The sequence below is a fragment of the Larimichthys crocea genome, chromosome VII (genome assembly GCF_000972845.2).
Source record: "Larimichthys crocea isolate SSNF chromosome VII, L_crocea_2.0, whole genome shotgun sequence".
Classification (NCBI taxonomy): Eukaryota; Metazoa; Chordata; class Actinopteri; family Sciaenidae; genus Larimichthys; species Larimichthys crocea.
Genome location: NC_040017.1, coordinates 26,218,572 through 26,237,085, shown reverse-complemented (window position 1 = coordinate 26,237,085; position 18,514 = coordinate 26,218,572). Strand labels below are relative to the sequence as shown.

The window sequence follows — 18,514 nt, the reverse complement described above, 5'->3', positions numbered from 1 at the left end:
AAAAATAAAAGCAATAAGATCAGTTTCATTCATTTCTCGTGGCTCTATCTGCAGTTTTTTCCTTGGTAATTTCAAGTGAAAACATTTTCTGCAGCCAAAAGTAATTTACTACAAAGAGAAATCAAATGTCCCGAGAAAAAACAATGCAAAAATGAAAAATGACGAAGAAAATTCAGCGTTTGCTGCTCTGTGATGCTCACTAGTCTGAGCCGGATGCTTGGTGTCTCATCCTGGATACAAGTTCATCAGTGTCCGGGGTCAGTCAGTGAAGGTGTTCGTCAGTGAGAGTTTGTGAAGTTTTGGGCCTAATACAACTGGAATTTAGTTTGTGCTGCTCGAAGCACTGAAAGTTTAATTCAGCAACATATTGCTTTTTTAATGTTTAGTGCACTGCAGTCACTGGAGCGTCCTTGTTAAAGGACACGCACATAAAGTGTGGAGACTGAACCTTTTGATCCTTCCTGCTAGGGAATAATCCAGCAGCTGAGACACACTCACACCCCCTTGCTTCATAATTCATCCTGCCAGACTTCAAAGAAAAGAGCGGGGGATAAAAATGTGCCACAGAAACATTAAAAAGCCAAAACAAATTGAGCAGTAGTGACACCTACACAAACAAGGTGTGCGTCTACCTGATTTCCTGTGGAAACTGTGCGTTGGTGACGAGGAAGCTGGAGATGTGGTGGGAGTGGAGGAGGCGGATGAAGGTGTTGATTTCGGGGTACATGATTGGCTCGCCCACCAGGGAGAGGGCACAGTGCTTGACTGCCAAGCCCTCCTTGTACCGCTCGGGCTTCACTCCAGGGACACCTAAAAGAAGAGAGAGTCTTAAAGTCCACTCCACCTTCAACTTCATCTGCAGAAGAAGGAGCCTCCGATGTGGAAGCGTCAATCAAAGCACTACAAAGAAAAACAAATCTGTGGGAAATAACAGCGTGAGGTCAGGCTTCGAAGGCTTTTGAGGTTATACTAAAACCAAATAGGCACAAGAGAGAGAGAGAGAGAGAGAGAGAGACATGTGGTACTGATGAAAAATGAGCGGAGGAGAGAAGAGCTTTGAAAGTCAGGCCCGGAGCCCAGGCCGTCTCTGCCTTTCCAGTGGGTGGTCTTGGACTCTCCCAATGTTCGCTGGAGCAGAAAACTACAGGGTGCTGTAAAAATATGCTCAGCATAAGTTCCTGAAAATGAAAATGGCTATAAGATCATTTCACAAACAAAAGAAAACAATTTGTTCACAGTAACAGTTAAAAAAGCAGCTTTAAACCAGAGCAAACCTCAGTCTCAGGCCTCCGATGTTGCTGCGAGTTAAAGCCGGTAAGAGTAAGCAAGCATGTCTCATTAGTTATAGTTACACCGGAGGAAATTATCAATGTGCAACCGAGCAAAGTCTCTGCAAGCAGAAGACACAAGATTTACATAAAATGTAACACAAACTAGAAACGTAGCACAAGCAGAACAGTGAAGACGAGCAGGAGACATAATGTGAGCTCGAATCTGTGATTTCATCAAGCCTGCTTTGGGGATTTGGAGAGATTTGGGGAGGTAAGGGGGTGTCAAGTGAAGTCAAACAAATGCAGCTGCTTCCTGCTAACAGTATAAAGTATTAAATGCTGTATGACATGGCAAGAACTTGATGGAGGCAGGAATTAAACAAATAGTGAAAGCTTCAGAGGGGGGAAAGTTTCATACACTGCCGTGGGAATTTAACGTGATATTGCTGTAGCGACATCGGTTGCCAGCTAATTTCAGAGCACACGCAGTGAATCCTAATCAAATAAAACTTTGGACTGTTGCCTTCATATGCTTTTTAAAGCCATCTATGAATTATTGATAAGTTTAGAACATTTTCTACGGTGGAGCCACAGAAATCAGCTGTCACTGCAAAGACAAAGTGCATCTAGGAAGATGAAGCAAAGACTTCAAACAACAAACCGCCGCCCCAGGAGAAATCCCACTTAACTCTGCTCATAACACCTGGCTGCAGAGGACGGTGCATGTGTGTTCGGACAAGAGTGTGAAACCTCATTAAATGTAGATATCTTATGGTGTTAGTGATGAGATTTTCCATTACAGCCTCCCTTGAGGTCCTTTGGTGATGATTTTCTTGAAGTACATCACTCAGATAAAAATGAAGTATCAGAGGACGTGAGCTTCTGTTACAGGCTGTCCAACGATGGTCGTCAAATTAAAGCGGCCGTCCTCTGAACTTGACCTCTTTTACCGCCACAGACTCACAGAAGATCGTTAAGAAGTCACTGTCATCCATTTTACAGGCTTCTTCTGTTAGTTGAATGAAAGAATGCTTCGAAGGGAAGGTGCAGTGTAGAAGTACAGTATGCATGACCGGAGGGACTCAAAATATTTAATTCATGTGCTGACTTAGCTACAAAAGCTTATTCCTGATATGCAAATCTACTGTGCACACACTCCGAGCCGAGTAAAGAGCCCGTACTGTAACATATCTGCTACTGACAGATGTAAAATCCATGTTCAGATGAACCAACCACCACAGGGTTTTTTTATGACAGGCGTATCCAAGCACCTAAAGCGAGGGTCTCCAAACCGTTTCACAAAGATCTCAGTCTTCAGAGAGTTGATTGGTCAAACTGTGTGCTCTTGGTTGGCTGGAACAAAAACCTGCAGCCACACCAGCAATTTGTGGAACAGTTTGGAGACCCTCAACCTAAAGCCACATGCACGTAGTTTCACCAGATCTTCAGGACCCGGATACTTTAACTTCCTGCCAATCTTCTCTCTACCAAAGTTCTGCTGGTTCATACTTTGAAATGATCCCCAACAGTGTTTAAATCCTGCCACAACATCCTGTGGCAACTGTAATTAAATCATATTAAAAGAGAAAACCATTTCACAGAGTCGTTCAAGTCCACTGAATTCATGCATCCTGAGCCCAGCGTTACTCCAGATGTTCAGGATCACACACACCAGTCTTTACAGGTAGAAGAAACTTCAGGGACAACTGTCAGGAAAACAACCTGCAGCTCTTTCACTCATTTAAAGGTCGACTAATAACTTCTCATTATAAAAACAGCTGCGTGACGTTTAAACGTGTTATTTGATGAGACCTTTTGTGCAGCAGATCATCAGGTAGTCAGAGCAGAGAGACCAATCATTTTAATCACACTGAGGCATTGTCTGGATAGTTCATTGTGCTGGATATTATAAAACATATCACTGTCAATAGTAAATGGATTTGACGGCTGCCTAATGTGATTTTACGGCGCGAATGGAAAGAAAATTATGGGAGATGATGACAATAAAGGCTTGCACTTTGCTCCAGTGTGTTTCTAATTAGAATCGCAAAGCTTTGTAGAAATATCTGAAAACGCGTTTCTTCTTTTGAACTAAGCGAACTAAGAAGCCGCTTACTGTCAACATGAGCTCGTGTGTGCTATTGTTCTATTATAATCACATCAGGAAATTACATTTCCCATAATGACATGCATTGTAATACATCATAAATGACTGCTCTGAGAATGATATTAGCTATAAAGCGGCCCTTTGAAAGAGATACGTCTCGAAAGCTTTTAGCATTTGGCATCTAGATCATTTCCTGAGTACAACTGCTTCGGTTTTATAACGAGATCAGCAGCGACTGAGGTTAGAGAGGCCGCCTGCAGACTGTAAGGTCACAGAATCAAAGAAAACTTTGGCTGGAGGTACAGTCATACATGTCAGCTATATAATCCTTTACGTCAGCGTACTGTAGATTTTGTTTTTAAAAAATAAATAAAATAATAGACAGCCAGACAATGGATCCCAAAGGAGTGTGTTGGTACTGGCTTCTGTGTGAGCTCCACCAAAAACACAAAAGAAATCAACAATAAGCTGAACTCTGTGTGTGTGTGTGTGTGTACCCTGACAGGGGTCTGCAGGCTAAATTAGTTCGGACTCTCAATGGGCTGCATAGCTGCAGTCATGTCACCAAAAAAAATAATTTGAGCGTTAACTTTTGCAGCATACCTGTGAAATAATGAGCATGGTGTAGTTTGGACTGGGGCGATGCGAGAGCTTATTGCTGTGCTGCAGCTGATGCTCACACACACACACACACACACACACACACAGCTGAGAAAGAAAAATGTACTTATGCTGTTTGGGCGTGTGTGTGGATATTAATTCTGTTTTTCAAAACATGGTAATATCAGTGACGCTTTGTGCACTGAACAAACCATTCAGTGCCGATATAACCCTAATTAATCGTATAATAATTTATGCATCAGGTAAAAACATCTGCATGATACAGCTGCTCCATTTCTATTTTATACAACTGGACATTTTATATTTTTGTCTTTTGGACTGTGAAGCATCATCAGGAGCTTTTCTCACAGACTAAATTATGAGTTACTGATGGATTCATTTCTAACAGTTTCATTGTAGATCTCCTTTAAACCCATCTGGAATACAAACTATTTATTTTCCAATTGCTACTTGTTTGCTTTAATAAATGTCTGATAAATGTGTCAGCACCATGTTTTGAAAACATTCCTCAAAACCTCTCGGAGGAAATCCGCTTAGGGAATACTCACAGGAGGATCACTGAGTTCTGTTTGGACTGAGCTTCGGGCATCCGACCAGCCGTCCTCAGCCAAAGCTGGTAGCGGCCAGACAAATTAAGTCCTAAATGCCAATAGTGTTAGAAGCTCAAATGGAGCCTAAAATGTGGCTACAGAGCTAATTCATCTATCACAAACCATCACGTCACAAACTGTGACTATGCTAAGTGATGCTGCAGCTCGGATGTTGTGAAGGAATGAAAATGAGTGAAGTTGTGACAGATAAGACGCAGTGGAGGAGCCAGATGGGGAAATTAAAGTGTGTGTGTGTGTGTGAGAGAGAGTTTGATGAAACAGCAAAGCAGCGTTTTGATCTTCACTGTGCTTCATTACTATAAAGTGTAAACCTACCGAGAGTAGAACGCACCTCGTTAGAAACTTATATCTCGTTCTCATGTTAAAGCTGAAAACATTTAAGGCAACGCAACAGAATCGTGATTAATATTTTCATTAAGGAAGCCACACCCTGAAGCGCAGCCTGCTTTATTGTCTATTTTACTCTAAATGGGACCATCGTTTACAAAATGAACATCGTGCTGTATGAAAGAAGACTCGAAACTAGTGATTGAGACCATGAACTCATGAGGAAAGGTCATAAATTAACCAAGAAGTCTCGTTTTCTCATAAGCTTGCATACGATCCGCCCTGTTTGTTGCAGCCAGGTTTAAGACTCTGCACGTGTCCACTAATTAAAACAGCCAATGTTAGAAGATTAAACTCGACAGTGTAGCTGGTGAGAGACTGACGAGGACAGAACACTTCGTCTCTACGTGTGTGACCAACCTCTGAACTGTCGGATCAGGTTCTGGTGCTTCTCCAGGGCTTCTTCCAGGATTTTCTCTGCAGGGTCCATCTTCCAGCGCCACTCTGTTCCCACAGGGTTGGTGTGATGTCTGTTAGCGGGGCACACAGAGAGACAGATAGGGTAAGTATCGACCGACTAAAACACGACTCTGATTTAGAATCAGGCCCGTTAGACTGACTTAATAAAACATACTCACTAGACTGAAAGGAGGTGGATTATGAGGGCCGTGCGTATTCACAGCCTGTTAAAGAATAAAGTGAAAGAAGGCATCCTACTGTAAAAAACAGCACCTCCTCTGGGTGTTAACGACGCCCCCCGACTGTCTATGTGTGATGTCTAGGTGCAACAACAAATCCTGAGGCATCACAAATCTCAGGCCGTCAGTCTGTCGCATGCATATGCACACACTCACACATCAGATCTAATTCCACCTGTTGTTGGAGAGAGGTGGATGGATGGTTATAGAGGGCAGCTGCAGCAACACACTAAAAAAAAGCCTGGAAATTGCTCACAGCCCGTCATCCCACATAGCCGCCTTAAAAGACGGCGGCATATCTGCGGCGACAGGGGAGCAGATCACCGCGGCACATTCTGACAGCGACCTTTCAGCGCTCAACCCGGTCACCTTTTCAAAAAAAGGAACTTGAGGAGTGTGAACGACCCGTCTCCCGCCCATGTCACGATGAATCAGCGTTCACCTTTAGGGCCTCGGAGTTATGCTGGACATTCGTCCTCCTGCGTGTAAATCATTAACACGGAGATCTTTGCTCGACTGACAAGGTGAACAAGTCAGGTTTAGAAAAGGAGACAACAACTCCCACATGTTTCAGGACTCTGAGAACCTTCTCAGAGTAGCAATATGTGTCTAACACCACAAAAGGAATACAGCCAAAGGTAACATCAAAATGTTTCGGGAAGGTTTCCACCTCAACCTCGACAACTCCACCCTGTCTCCATCCCCCCACAGTCGCAACCTCGGACTCATCTTTGACAATAACCTCTCCTTTGAACATCACATAAACCAAATCACCAGAACTGCCTTCTTTCATCTCAAGAACATCACCCATCACTCTCCTTTCTCCGCCGCTGAAACCCTCATTCACGCCTTCCAGAATCGACTACTGCAACAGCATCCTCTATGGCACACCATCCAAAACTTTAAATAAACTACAGTACATCCAAAACTCTGCTGCTCGTCTGCTCACCCACACCCGCACCCAGAAACTCCACTGGTTCCGGTTCCTCACTGACTTGCTCCATCGCCACAATCCATCCCGCAGCCTCCGTTCATCTGATGCAAACCTCCTGACTCCTCCACCCAGGACCAAGCACCGAACCTGGGGCGACAGTCTCTGCAGCTGCCCCCTCTTTCCCCAAACACATCCGTGACTGTACCGACTTGCCCATGTTCAAATCTCTGACAAAAACACACCTTTTTAAAATTGCTTTTAATGTTTAGCTCAGTCTAATGTGTTTTAGTGAACTATCTTATATTGTTTTGATGATTTGATGTTCCTCTTATGTAAAGTGTCTTTGAGTACCTTGAAAAGCACTTTTAAATAAAATTATTATTATTATTAAGTCTGTTTTGCTGGGATAAAAAGGCAAATTACATCAGTCTGAATTCTTCTTGTAGATGTTACTGTTGGCGGCCTGACCAAGAGGAAGAAACAGGCAACAACAAACATATCTACTGAATACCTGAGACTGGTTTCAGACTGGTCTTCAGTCTTAAGTCTTCATTTTCTTCTCAGGTTAGGGTTAAAACAGTTTCACAGAATTTCGCCACCCTACCCACCAAACTAACTCATAACTCAAGAGGTTTCCGTGGTAATGGTGAGTGACATTTATTGACCAGTGGCACTAAATGTTAAAAAAAGAAAACATGGCTCATAATTAGTGGTTTGCAGCGGACTGAGTCATGAGAGAGTTTTACAGAGTGCAGTAACCTGTCGGGAATCTACATCAGTGTTTTTACGTCATTAGTTGTTTTTGTTTTTGTGTCTTGAGAAGAAGCACTTCGCCCTGCTACATTAGGGAGTCACAGCATCTCAGCTCTGCTTCAGGTTTGTACTGTAAAGAGATTTCGTGTAACTGTCGAATTCTTCTAACTCTGCTGGAGTGATGGAGTGCCTCAGGTGATTGACCAACCAGCTTCATGCGGATGAATCTATCTGAAGTGTGAATTAGTTTGATCAAGGTCATCATCATACCTCCAGCAGAAGACGCACTTGTTGGCACAGGCGAGGCTGGGCGTAGTCTCCATGCACCGGTGGGACTCGATCCCATAGAAGGTGTGCTTGTAGCAGCCTCCTCTTCCTCGCAACATAGACTAAAATAAAAAATAAAAAAAGACACTTTCAAAGAGATTCACACGCTCAGGCTGTCAGAAACTCTCTGCTGCTGTTGAGAAATTCATTTACCTTGGTCCATCGACAGAGCTTTACTCCTGAGTGACTTCCAATTAGTTTGTACCCTGCACAGGAAGACAAAGAACAACATGAGGAGAATAAGACTCTCAGTCAACAAACACTTCTTTGACCCAGAAACTGAATTCAGCAGATAATTAATACATAGAGAAGCGGAGATTAGATTTTCTTTGAGTGGTACATGAACGAGGCACGTCTGTGGCAAGGAGGGGAGGATTCTGTTTCAAATTCCCTTTCAGCGCAAAAGGAGGATAAAGTGTTTAAAATTCACTTTCCTCATAAGTCTGCCTCTCGATCCTCTTATATTACCACTGGCTATGAATGGTCACATCTGGGTGAGTCCCTGCACGTCTCTCTGTTCTTTCCTTGGCTTTCTTTTTCAGCGCATCCTTCTTTGAGATGTCTGTCAAACAGAATATTTTTATCTGCATCGCGTAATCTGCTTAAGAAATACCAGAACATTGGGATTTTCTTCGAGGGGGAATCAAGAGGAGCTCGATGTTTAAGAAGGCTCGACTGGAAAGCTTTCTACTTATTCTATGCAGCAGCAGAACAGCAGCTCAGGTAACTCTTTAATTTGAAACATTATATTTGTTTTGTAATTAAATTCTTGCAGCTGAAATCTGTGTGTGTGTGTGTGTGTGTGAGCTCTCACAGATGCTACATCAGTCGAATACAAATGTTATCATCAAGGCTGATTGGTGTATGTTGCAGCTTATCGTGAACCAGCTCGCCTCTGATCGAGGATGTTCCACTGATCGCTTCACTTTGATAACTATAAATGCACATTCAATATGGGGCAAAAACATGCTGACCAGCATCAAATTGAAAATGCCTCGAGAGCACGTGTCCTCCTCTGACCTCGCTCCTGGCAACTGCAAGACAGAAATATATATAAACCATCCTCAGGCCAGCGAGACGGTGGAAACCACACGAGGGAATCGGACCTTTTAACTATTAATGATCTTAATGTAATAAAGGAAATTGATTTCCAGTGTCTCCGTCTTCTTCGATGTGTCTTTGGAGAGGTCTGAGTGAAAGTGAGTAGGAGGTGGTCTCTCTGTTATCACAGGGAAAGTACAATATGTACTATGAATAATTATACCTCAGCGTAACACATCAGTACTTGAGACAAAAGGCAAAATGACCGAGAGCTTCGCCGTAACAATAAAACCTGTTCTGGAGTTCACGGACACACAGCTATTAGTCTGATCAATGTGTGTGTGTGTGTTTAATATTTAAAAAAAAGTGAACCTAATGAATTCTCAACACCTTCAAGTCTTACATTTTATTTAACGAGACGTCACTCTGACGAACATTGTGTTCTTATGATTATATCAGTGACCCCCCGCTTCTAAACTCTTTACAGACGTCTTAAATTCGCCATCAGCTGAAGACTTGAAGGTAGCCTGCTGCTGCAAATAGCTGCCCACCCACAGGGCTTCTCATCTGCGGGGCACAGAGTCAGTGGTGCCAAAGCGATTCGGCACAACATTAATGACAGTTCTGCAAACGGTTTTATACTTTGATCAGTGGTACTCTGTACTCTCCGCTCCGAGACGCCGGAAGGAAATAAAACGAGCATGGAGAGGATGTGTTTCATCAGTTCAGTTTTCCAAGAACTAATCAAAGTGACACTTGGCTAAATATTTTTTAATGAACGCGTATGACCTAAAAAAAACTGACTCGACATGAGTGAGTTTGACATTGTTGCACCAGATGTGCTAATATGAAAGGATGATTTTAGTTGAAGTGACGTAATCAGTAATACAACGACTGCTTCAAATGGACGTCTGCGTTTCTTCTAATCACCATTTAAAAAGAAGATTTTAGAAAAATCTAGTCTGCTATTTCTTAAATATGCAGCAGCACTATTAAAACTTTCTCAGAGTTTCAGTAGATGTCTGACTTTTGCATCCATGTCATGCCAGAAAAAGTCTGTACAGGAAACACAGGCCTCCGAGAGGAGCCATCATGATTAACCAGTGCCAAAACTTTCATCCTTCATTCTTTTCGAACAAGTGAAACAAAGTGTCCACCAGGACTGACCGTTGGCAGTATGAACACCGTGAAATAGGTCAGCATTTGGTCAAATGAAGTGAAGTCCTATTTATAGACGGTTGTGTAAGCTCACAGTGGGGGGGGGTTACTGGCTGGAAATGAATGCTGTGCTCCACCAGTGAATGGACTCAACGGAGAAGAGATAGTAAAATGTTTCAAACAGCGCTAATGAGTCAACAACTGAGACTCTGGGGCTTTACGAGAGGCAAACACCGACGTGTAACATATGGATGCACGACAAGTAGCTCCGTTTACCAAAACACAGGGTGTAGTATCAGAAACATAAATCCATGCTTTAGGCGACATTAAAAAACAATCTCAGTGCAAGATCCCGTTGCATAAAACGCCGGGTTGATCAGGTGTGCATGTGAGTAAATGAAACAGGCAGAAAACAATATCCACGAGACAGATGCAATAAGACTTCCTCTCAGTGAAGGCGACAGATTGAAGAACTTCTCCTGTGTTGACACCAGCTCGGAGTATTTTTGTTGAGGTTTTAGTGTGGGAGGCGAGAGGAGTGAAACTCTTGGGACTGCACCCTGAGGACAGGCGGGGGCAGAGAGGATAATTGGACTGCAATGCATCATTAAGTGCCATTATACGGCTCACATTCACCAGCTCCACAGTTCTCATGCAGCACCTCAGAGCAATTTCTCTGTTCGGGTATTAGCAGAAACACAGGATGCAAATTTCAGCAAGATGATAAACTTTAACATAACCCAATGTTTATGACTTTCTGGGTGGTGTGCCAAAGCATTTGAGGAGATTTAACAGGATACGTCCTCGGGTACCTGAGGTTAGAGTTCGAGAAAGGACACTTTGATTATCAGGAAAGAAAAATCTGAATTGACTTCTCCGCTGGCAATTTGCATATGTTTATTAGATTTACTGTTGAAATAAATAAATGGCATGACTCATTATTCATATTTTAAAGTGAATTACGACCGTGTTGCCCTTGTGGAAAGAGCAAGGTTAAGGATACGCTGACAAGCAGCTGGTGTACTCGATCTGTAATGTGATTTTTTTATTGCAAAGCAGTGCAGCTAGATAATATGAATATATTATCCACTGACACTCAGCAGATGTTCTCCTGGAAATGGCTACACAGTTTTACACACGAGTCAAAGACTCGTAAATTTCCACCAACAACTTAAGCTGTGTCAGACCATATCGACGTCCTCTTCTTCTTCTTCTTTGTTTCTAATTTGTTGGCTCGTTAATTGAGAACCGAATCATGTTTTTTCCTCACCTTGCTTCGTCAGTGCTTCGCTAAGAGCCGGGGTGATCATCTCTCTTCTTTCCCCTTCATCTTCAGTCTTCTTCAACCCGTTCATCTTGGACAGCTTCACCATCTGAACGTCTTCTCGACCGTCCTCTCGGCTCTGTGGCAGGAAGAGGAAAAGTTATTGCTTACAGACAATGATGTTATCGGTTATGTTCTTAGATTATATGTGCAAAGAAAAAAAGAAACTTATTTATTCAACAAAATTATGAACCAACGAGACATCGTTCTACAAAATCCACCAAACAAACACACAAATAGACAAAGTAAGGCATGAAACTAAATAATATTCAAAGCCAGCTGTGAATTACTCCAAACTAATATCCACTGATAGTTTTCCAACTTTCCTAGAAACACATTTAAGAGTCAATCACGCGTCAGTGTTGGCTCACCTGTGCAGTAAACCACAACACTGACAAAGTTAAAAGTATGCACAGTGCCAATATGAATGTACAAAGAGATATTAAAGAGTAAAACAAGCGTCTATTACACCGTCACCACACTGGGACGTGTGTGCGGAGCAGGCTCGGTAAAGAACAGAACAGGACTCAAAGGCTTTTACTTTCCCCGCAGAAGAACTCTGACAAATGGAGACGTGTGTTAGGACATCGCTCTGCAACCTACCTATTAATCACACTTGTCACTGCAATGCACTTGAAGTCCTGAAATCCGGATACTAGAGACCAAAGTTCTGAAATCTTACAACTATTACCGCAGCAGCGTCCGATGATTTCAGTGGAAAAACAGCATCCAGAGAGGTTTAAAGAACCTGCCTCAATATGTAGCAGCTGCTCGCCACAAGATGCTTAACACTTGAAGGAAGTTAAAAGCAAGAAATTTCAAGAAGCTCCTCCAAAATGTTTGATGTCGGACGGGAACGAAGATCAAGGATTGTGATTCAGCAGTCCTTGCATGACTTTGACTGTGACATAACCATAAACCACTGCATGACATTATCTTTTTGGAATAAAGGAGCATACCCCTGTCCAGACAGGGTAATCTCAGTTTAAGTCCTCTCCCCGATGAAATGCAACAAAAGGTCTACAGTGCAGGCAATTGTTGGTCTTTATACCACAACAGCTGTCTCTTTTTATGCTGAAGCTGCTGCAGCGTTTCAAAGATAAACAGCTTCCTTCAGGTCAGGACTACATTACTGCAGCAAACATTTAAATATCTTAGAGATATGCTGTTTACAGATACAACACAAGATTGATTAAGTCCTGCTTGAAAAAGCTGCCCAGTGCATGGGAACAGGTATTACTTTTCAGTGAGGCGTGATGGACGACGTGCCTTTGAGATTAACCCGTGCTAAGTGACAGCTCCACCCAATTACTGTACTGCTGCAACTGCTTCGGCTTGTCTATAGGGATCTATATGTCATCTTCCCCGCACAGCGGTGCTCATGAGGGGCTGATACTCTGTCAGCAAACGCTGACGAATGTATGTGAGCATTCCTGAAGAACTGAGACACTTCGCTGGTTTCTGTGCCGCTTGCTGCAGGGCACGATCCCGTGTCCCGGACAGCTCTACAGGTCATGGACATGTGCCACTAAGCCTTAATGATGGCTCTGGGAAACAAGCTGATCATCAAAATCCATCTGTTAGAGTCTCCATTTCCATCGTTTCCAAATAATTCCCCCCAGGATCGGCGAGTCTGAGAGTCTGCATGCTGAGATTCTGCGGTGACGTATTGTTTTGGCCACGTGGGGGCCGCTGCGGGATCAAGCTGCGAACACGACGTTAAATTGATACGGTGAACTTGTCAATAAACAGCTGCTTTACACAGCCAGCAGACGCGGAGCAACATCATCATTTATTAGAGTTACTGTTTCTGGCTGTAAGACGGTGGCATTTTCTAACTCATGAGGGAAATATCTGGTTCTTTAGCGGCTAAATATTAAAATGTTTTAGAGCTTTTACATTGCCTGGTGCCTCCATAAACGACGCTATAAGAACCGTGGCAGTGCACCAGAACAGTAAAGCTGTGACAGCTGAACAATGAGCTGAAACTCACTATAAAGCCGAGGAGAGCTGCAGTTATCTGAATTTTCATCATTGTCATTTGATACATTATAAAAATATGGATTATAGAAGTTTTTTCAGGTCATTCAATGGCATTTTACTGCGATCAATGTATGTATTCTAGTTCTGAATAGCATTATTACTCGAGTATACTTCAATTTAGTCGTGATATTTTACAAAAACATTGCTGGGAGGGAGAAGATCTGTTCAAAAACATCTGGCCCAGATCTGAAACAAGTTAATTAAGGATTAATAAACAAATCAAACTATTTGAATGGCTGATTAGTTGTGCAAACATTCTCTAGTTTCAGCGTCATTCTCTTTCTCTGTTTTATTTTATTGAAAAGCCACATGGAGATGTCACCTCACCTCAGCGACATTGTGACATTGTTTAACTATTATCTCACACTTCAGAGACCACATAATCACAATTATTAATGAAAACAATCATTAGTTGCAGCCTTCTGAATCTGAATGATGCTGTGTAGCTGCAACAAAGAAAACACTCAACCTACTTTTGGCATCCCGCAGATAAAAAGGACTGAAGGTCACCTAGAAGAGCCCGGGCTCTAACACGAGCGTGAATACACAGCTCGTATATATCGTGCATGACTCCAGAAGCTGAATCTTTTTCTGCTGATAAGCCTGACAATGCTGTGCTTTGCACACGTGGCTATCGAGCATCTCAATCTGTGCAGCCGAGGCCACGTGTGCCCTCCATTAACCAGCCCTGGCCTGGAGTGCGGTGAAGATTCCACAATCGTGAGAGCAGCAGCATCCCTCGGATGAGCTGCTGCTTTGTTGACACGGGATGCTGTGAATAAGTAAGCGACTGTGCCGTGTGAGAATCCTCCCACATCTCGCTCCAAGGTGGAAAAGGATTTGGAGTCGTGCTGGATGACATCTGGGAACTTCATTTATCTCTCTCTGCAAATGATGCTGCCTTACTTTAAGTGGCTATAAGCCATGTCCTATTCCAGTTATCACACCGGTTTACAGTAACTCATACAAACAGTCAGTCTGGGATTGCATCAGCCACCCTGAGGTACAATCACCAGGAGGATGTGGCTTGCCACATTTCTAAAACCAGGTGTGAAAATCCTGTAGCCTGCAATTTAAGCTCTGAAATGGACTAAGACTAGTTTGACACACTCAGCCAGCACAAAGGTCCACCCCACTCCGACATGTAGCCAACAGTGCAACAATCTGTCCCTGTGGTGTTTGCATGCAGCCACAGCGATTCATCTGGTCCCGCTCTCTGGGTCCAAATGCTCAGCTCGAGAGCTCACACACACATCCAGTTATGGCCTGGACTAAACAGAACTGGGACATCTCACAGCGGCTTGTTGTGCTCTGGAACCATGATGCAATGTGGGGCCAATGCAGTCGGACAAGCGCTGCGATGACACACAGTGCGAGCAGGTGATCAAGGGGCATAAACATCACATAAAGGGACACGTGGAAGCACGAGCACAAAGGCTTGGGAGCAAAATGATTACATAAACACTCAAACTAAAAATGTATTTTATAAATGCAAGGATTCAAAGAATACCGAGTGGTTGGAAAATCAGAAACTCCTCTACATTTGATATGCCGTTTAAACATCTTACTTATAAACAGCGTGGACAGAATAACTCAGCAGCATGCAAACCGTACAAAACTATAAAATACAGTCAGCTGAAGTGGTGTCCCAACAGAAACCTTCAGAAGGTTGTTTGTTTTCCATCCTCAGTTCACTTGGATGTTTTGAGCCGTGCAGAGCGATGGATGTGCAGTTTGACACCGACCTTGTGAGGCAGCTGGACTCGTGAGATTACACGAGAATCCATCTCGGCGGGCTTCAAGCAGCTATGTGTTTCTGTTTGAGGTTCGTGTCGAGAGGATGTCAGCATCAGGGGCTTCAGTAAGAGTAAGAGACAGAAATAGATGGTGACGAGCACCAGCTGAATTAGCTGACTCTACCCAGAGCATCAGAGGATTGTCGGTGTGTTCCACATCACATTTCTAGGACAGGAGCTCTGACCGTCAGGAGTCTCTGTGTCTCGAGTCCATTAGCAGCTTCGATACCGATAACCTAAAGCTATAGGTCCATTAGTAAACTCTGTCAAACAGAGAAACCTGATGACATCAGAGGGAAAACCAGAAAATATGAGAGAAGAGAGACTGCCAGACTGAGCGGGTGGACGTGCGCATCCACGAACAGATAACCAATCAAAGAACTACGTTTGAGGAAACACAGCAGCGCTTCATTCTCCCGCTTGACACTGAGCTGAAAGCTTTAAAACCCGGGCCCCCGAATGCCGCTCAGCGTAATGATCCGTTCCACATTAGCTCTGATCTGGCAACGGTCCCACGGTCCCACAGCACGGATTGGACCGCTCTGGCAGAAACAGAAAAGCCTCTCGGGACAAAGTTTAGATGCCAATTCAATCGACATTTGTGCAAAAATCAATTAGAGAAACAAAGAAAATGAAGCTTGGCAGCAAACAAACAGAACTACAGCCAAAAAGACTGATATAGACTAAGATTGGGCGATAGGAGGCAATCACATCATGTCTGCCAATCTCTCATCGAGTACATTAGAAGAAAAATAGTTGTGGGAAATGTGTATCATCATCATGAGTAGCAGCGATTCACTCGTCCTCCTCCCTTGCTCAGCTTCAAGCATCGCTGCCATCAATACAGACAAATCCACCCGAGCTATATTTAGCTCTACAGCTTTTTATGGGTCGGGCCTCAACCGACAGGGTTGCATGAGGTGAGAGATGATTCCTGAAGAAGGCAGACACTTTCTCAGATCAGAATCAGCTGCAGACAGATATTTACTTGAGCGTAATGAGTTTGAGAGCATGAAATGCCACAACAACGAAAGTCATTAGTGGGTGCTAACAGCCCCTAATCTCTGCACAGGCTGCTTCAAGAACAGGCTGATCGATTTCGTGTGTGAAATGTTTGTCTCGTGTTCTCACGTTGGGATAAATAATGTCGTGACATTTAGTACTGTTACATGCTCACTCAGACACCCTTTGGGAAGAATATGTTTTACAGTTGAGTCCAGAAAAGGATCAAGACTGAACGCTGGTCTAAAGGAACGGAGCCTCGAGATATGATCCAGATTAACATCAGTGAACAGAATAATGCTGATTTACTGCGTTTTCCATGCAGTCCTCGAGGGTTATACGTCGTAAAATAAATGGATTAAAATAATCAGTGATCAAACATTGCCACCTGGAAATAACCTTTGGCAAATCATGACTTCAAACATCTACCTAGTGACAGCGTGTGTCGAATATCAGACCAGTGTTACACTCAGAGATTTAAGAGTCTCTGCCATCACCTAGTGGTCAAACGCAGACAAAGTGTGCCTCCACCTGCAGTTATGCAGAGATATATCTCAAGCACGACAGAAAACAAGCCGGGTACACATCTGCAGCTCCTCTTTAACACTGAGTGGATTTCATTCAGGCTTCATAACCCGAGACTGAACATATTCAGTTTATTAATGGTGGTGACAGAAATCAGATATTAAACCAACAAGCATATTTCCAGTCAGGGGAATTTTCTTGTTCACACTTAATTTGCAGCTCGGCTAAATACTTGTCGTCTCTTGGCAATAGCAAATTTTTAGTGTACAAACTAATTACATCTTGCGCTGCCGGCTCTGTGTGACCAAATTATGTTACTAACACTAATTTTTTTAACCACAGACACACGGAGAAATTGTCATCCTGACACTCAAGTGTGACGATCACAGCAAATAATACTACTTCAGTAATTCATACTACTAAAACGTCAAATTCAAGCACTTTTCAAGGATTTTCCATGCACGATTACAGAGCACCGTTTGAGACGCAGATTAAGGTTAATTGCCGTGAGAATTTTTGGCAGCTTTACAGAAGCTCACAGACAACAATTAAAAAAGGAGAGAGCGGCTCAAATGCGTGAACGCTTTGTAGTTGCGCTGGGTTTAAATCATATTTACATTTATTTTAATTTAAATTCACAAATTCAAGGACCCGTGGCAACCATGTTAAATGTTATAACAGGTCATAACGAGTAGAAAAACAACAACAGGAACCCACGGACTTCGTATAAACACGACATGGAAACACATTTGAATTTTTCAATCCAGTCTGGCTCCTGCTGCTGAGCTGAGCTTCTGATGTCTCTCTAACTTTCAAAGCCATGACGGGTAGACAAAAGGTAGAGACCAAACACGTATTATCTCAGGCGTTCGTTTGAGATACTCAAAGTAACTGAATAACTACACATCTTTTCCTTCCTCACTCTCACAGCTCACTTCTTTACTCTGCGGTCTGTAAAGACGCTGATAATCCTTCTGCTTTCTTGTTTTTCTACAGCCACTCTCGCCTCACAAGTCTGTGAAGTGGGCGTCCTCGCTCTTACGCAAGCTCTCTCTCGCCTGCCGGGGCTCTGGTGTCTATCAACCCATCTGCCGCTGCTCCTTCAATGACACTTTTCCTCCTCGCTCCACACACTCCGATCGGAAGAAGAAGGTGGTGGTGGTGCCTGCTTTTAGACCTTAACGCGGAAACGCTGAAAATAAAAGTGCTGGACGATGAGCGGAGCTCCAGTTCCTAACGACACCTAACTCTAATATTGAGAAGCAGGCGGCCAAATACTGTATCGCTGTTTACTAGTACAGCATAAATTTCTGTATGATCTGGTTTTCTGAATGATCATCAGCTGACTCGGCTGTGGAGGAAAACGTAGTGTACAGATTAAATAAAGTGGTGTCACTGTGCAGGTGGACAGAGTCTGACCTTTGCTTTCTTGGCACTGTTCATGATGTTGCCCAGATCCTCCACATCAACCACTGAACCCGATCTTTTCTCCTCTTGCAGGCCGGACTCCTCGTCACTGCTGGTCTCTATGAGATCGTCCTGAAACGAGAAGGAAGGAAAAGACCGTATAGTTCGTAGAGGGGTTCACATATGTTCCTGCACAATAACTAATTAAAAACTTGTGACTGCTAACATGATTAAGTGAGGGAGCCCATATGGAAAACACTGTTATCTCCTCATGGGCTGCCTAATTAAATAGGAAAATCCATATGCATATTTATGGTGTTTCAGAGGATTTATCACAACGCAGCGTCGAAGCTGCTGACCATATGCGCGGCGGCAGGATAAAGTGTGCGAGCGGTACGGTGGCTACATAAATCACAGCTCGCCACAGTTCTCGGCTCCTCTCGGTTCCGGCTGAACGTCACCTCAGCTGAGTGCACCGAGTGTTGCAGACAGAGGGGAAGAAGTCTCAGCTAGATTCGGCTCTGATGTGCCCGCTGCCATGACAACTGGTCATCTGTGTGTGTGTATAT

General features: G+C 43.4%; 1 protein-coding gene across 1 annotated transcript in view; it reads right to left on the bottom strand.

Moving 5' to 3' along the window:
- tyw1 (tRNA-yW synthesizing protein 1 homolog (S. cerevisiae)) overlaps nt 1-18,514 on the bottom strand; it is a 46,470-nt gene that overhangs the window by 22,052 nt on the left and 5,904 nt on the right. The window contains exons 7-12 of the mRNA XM_010749932.3: nt 17,958-18,077; nt 11,119-11,251; nt 7,803-7,855; nt 7,593-7,711; nt 5,358-5,467; nt 633-810 (exon numbers count right to left, since the gene is read on the bottom strand). Of these exons, the coding sequence (XP_010748234.2) occupies nt 633-810; nt 5,358-5,467; nt 7,593-7,711; nt 7,803-7,855; nt 11,119-11,251; nt 17,958-18,077 (713 nt within the window). The remainder of the gene's footprint in view (nt 1-632; nt 811-5,357; nt 5,468-7,592; nt 7,712-7,802; nt 7,856-11,118; nt 11,252-17,957; nt 18,078-18,514) is intronic.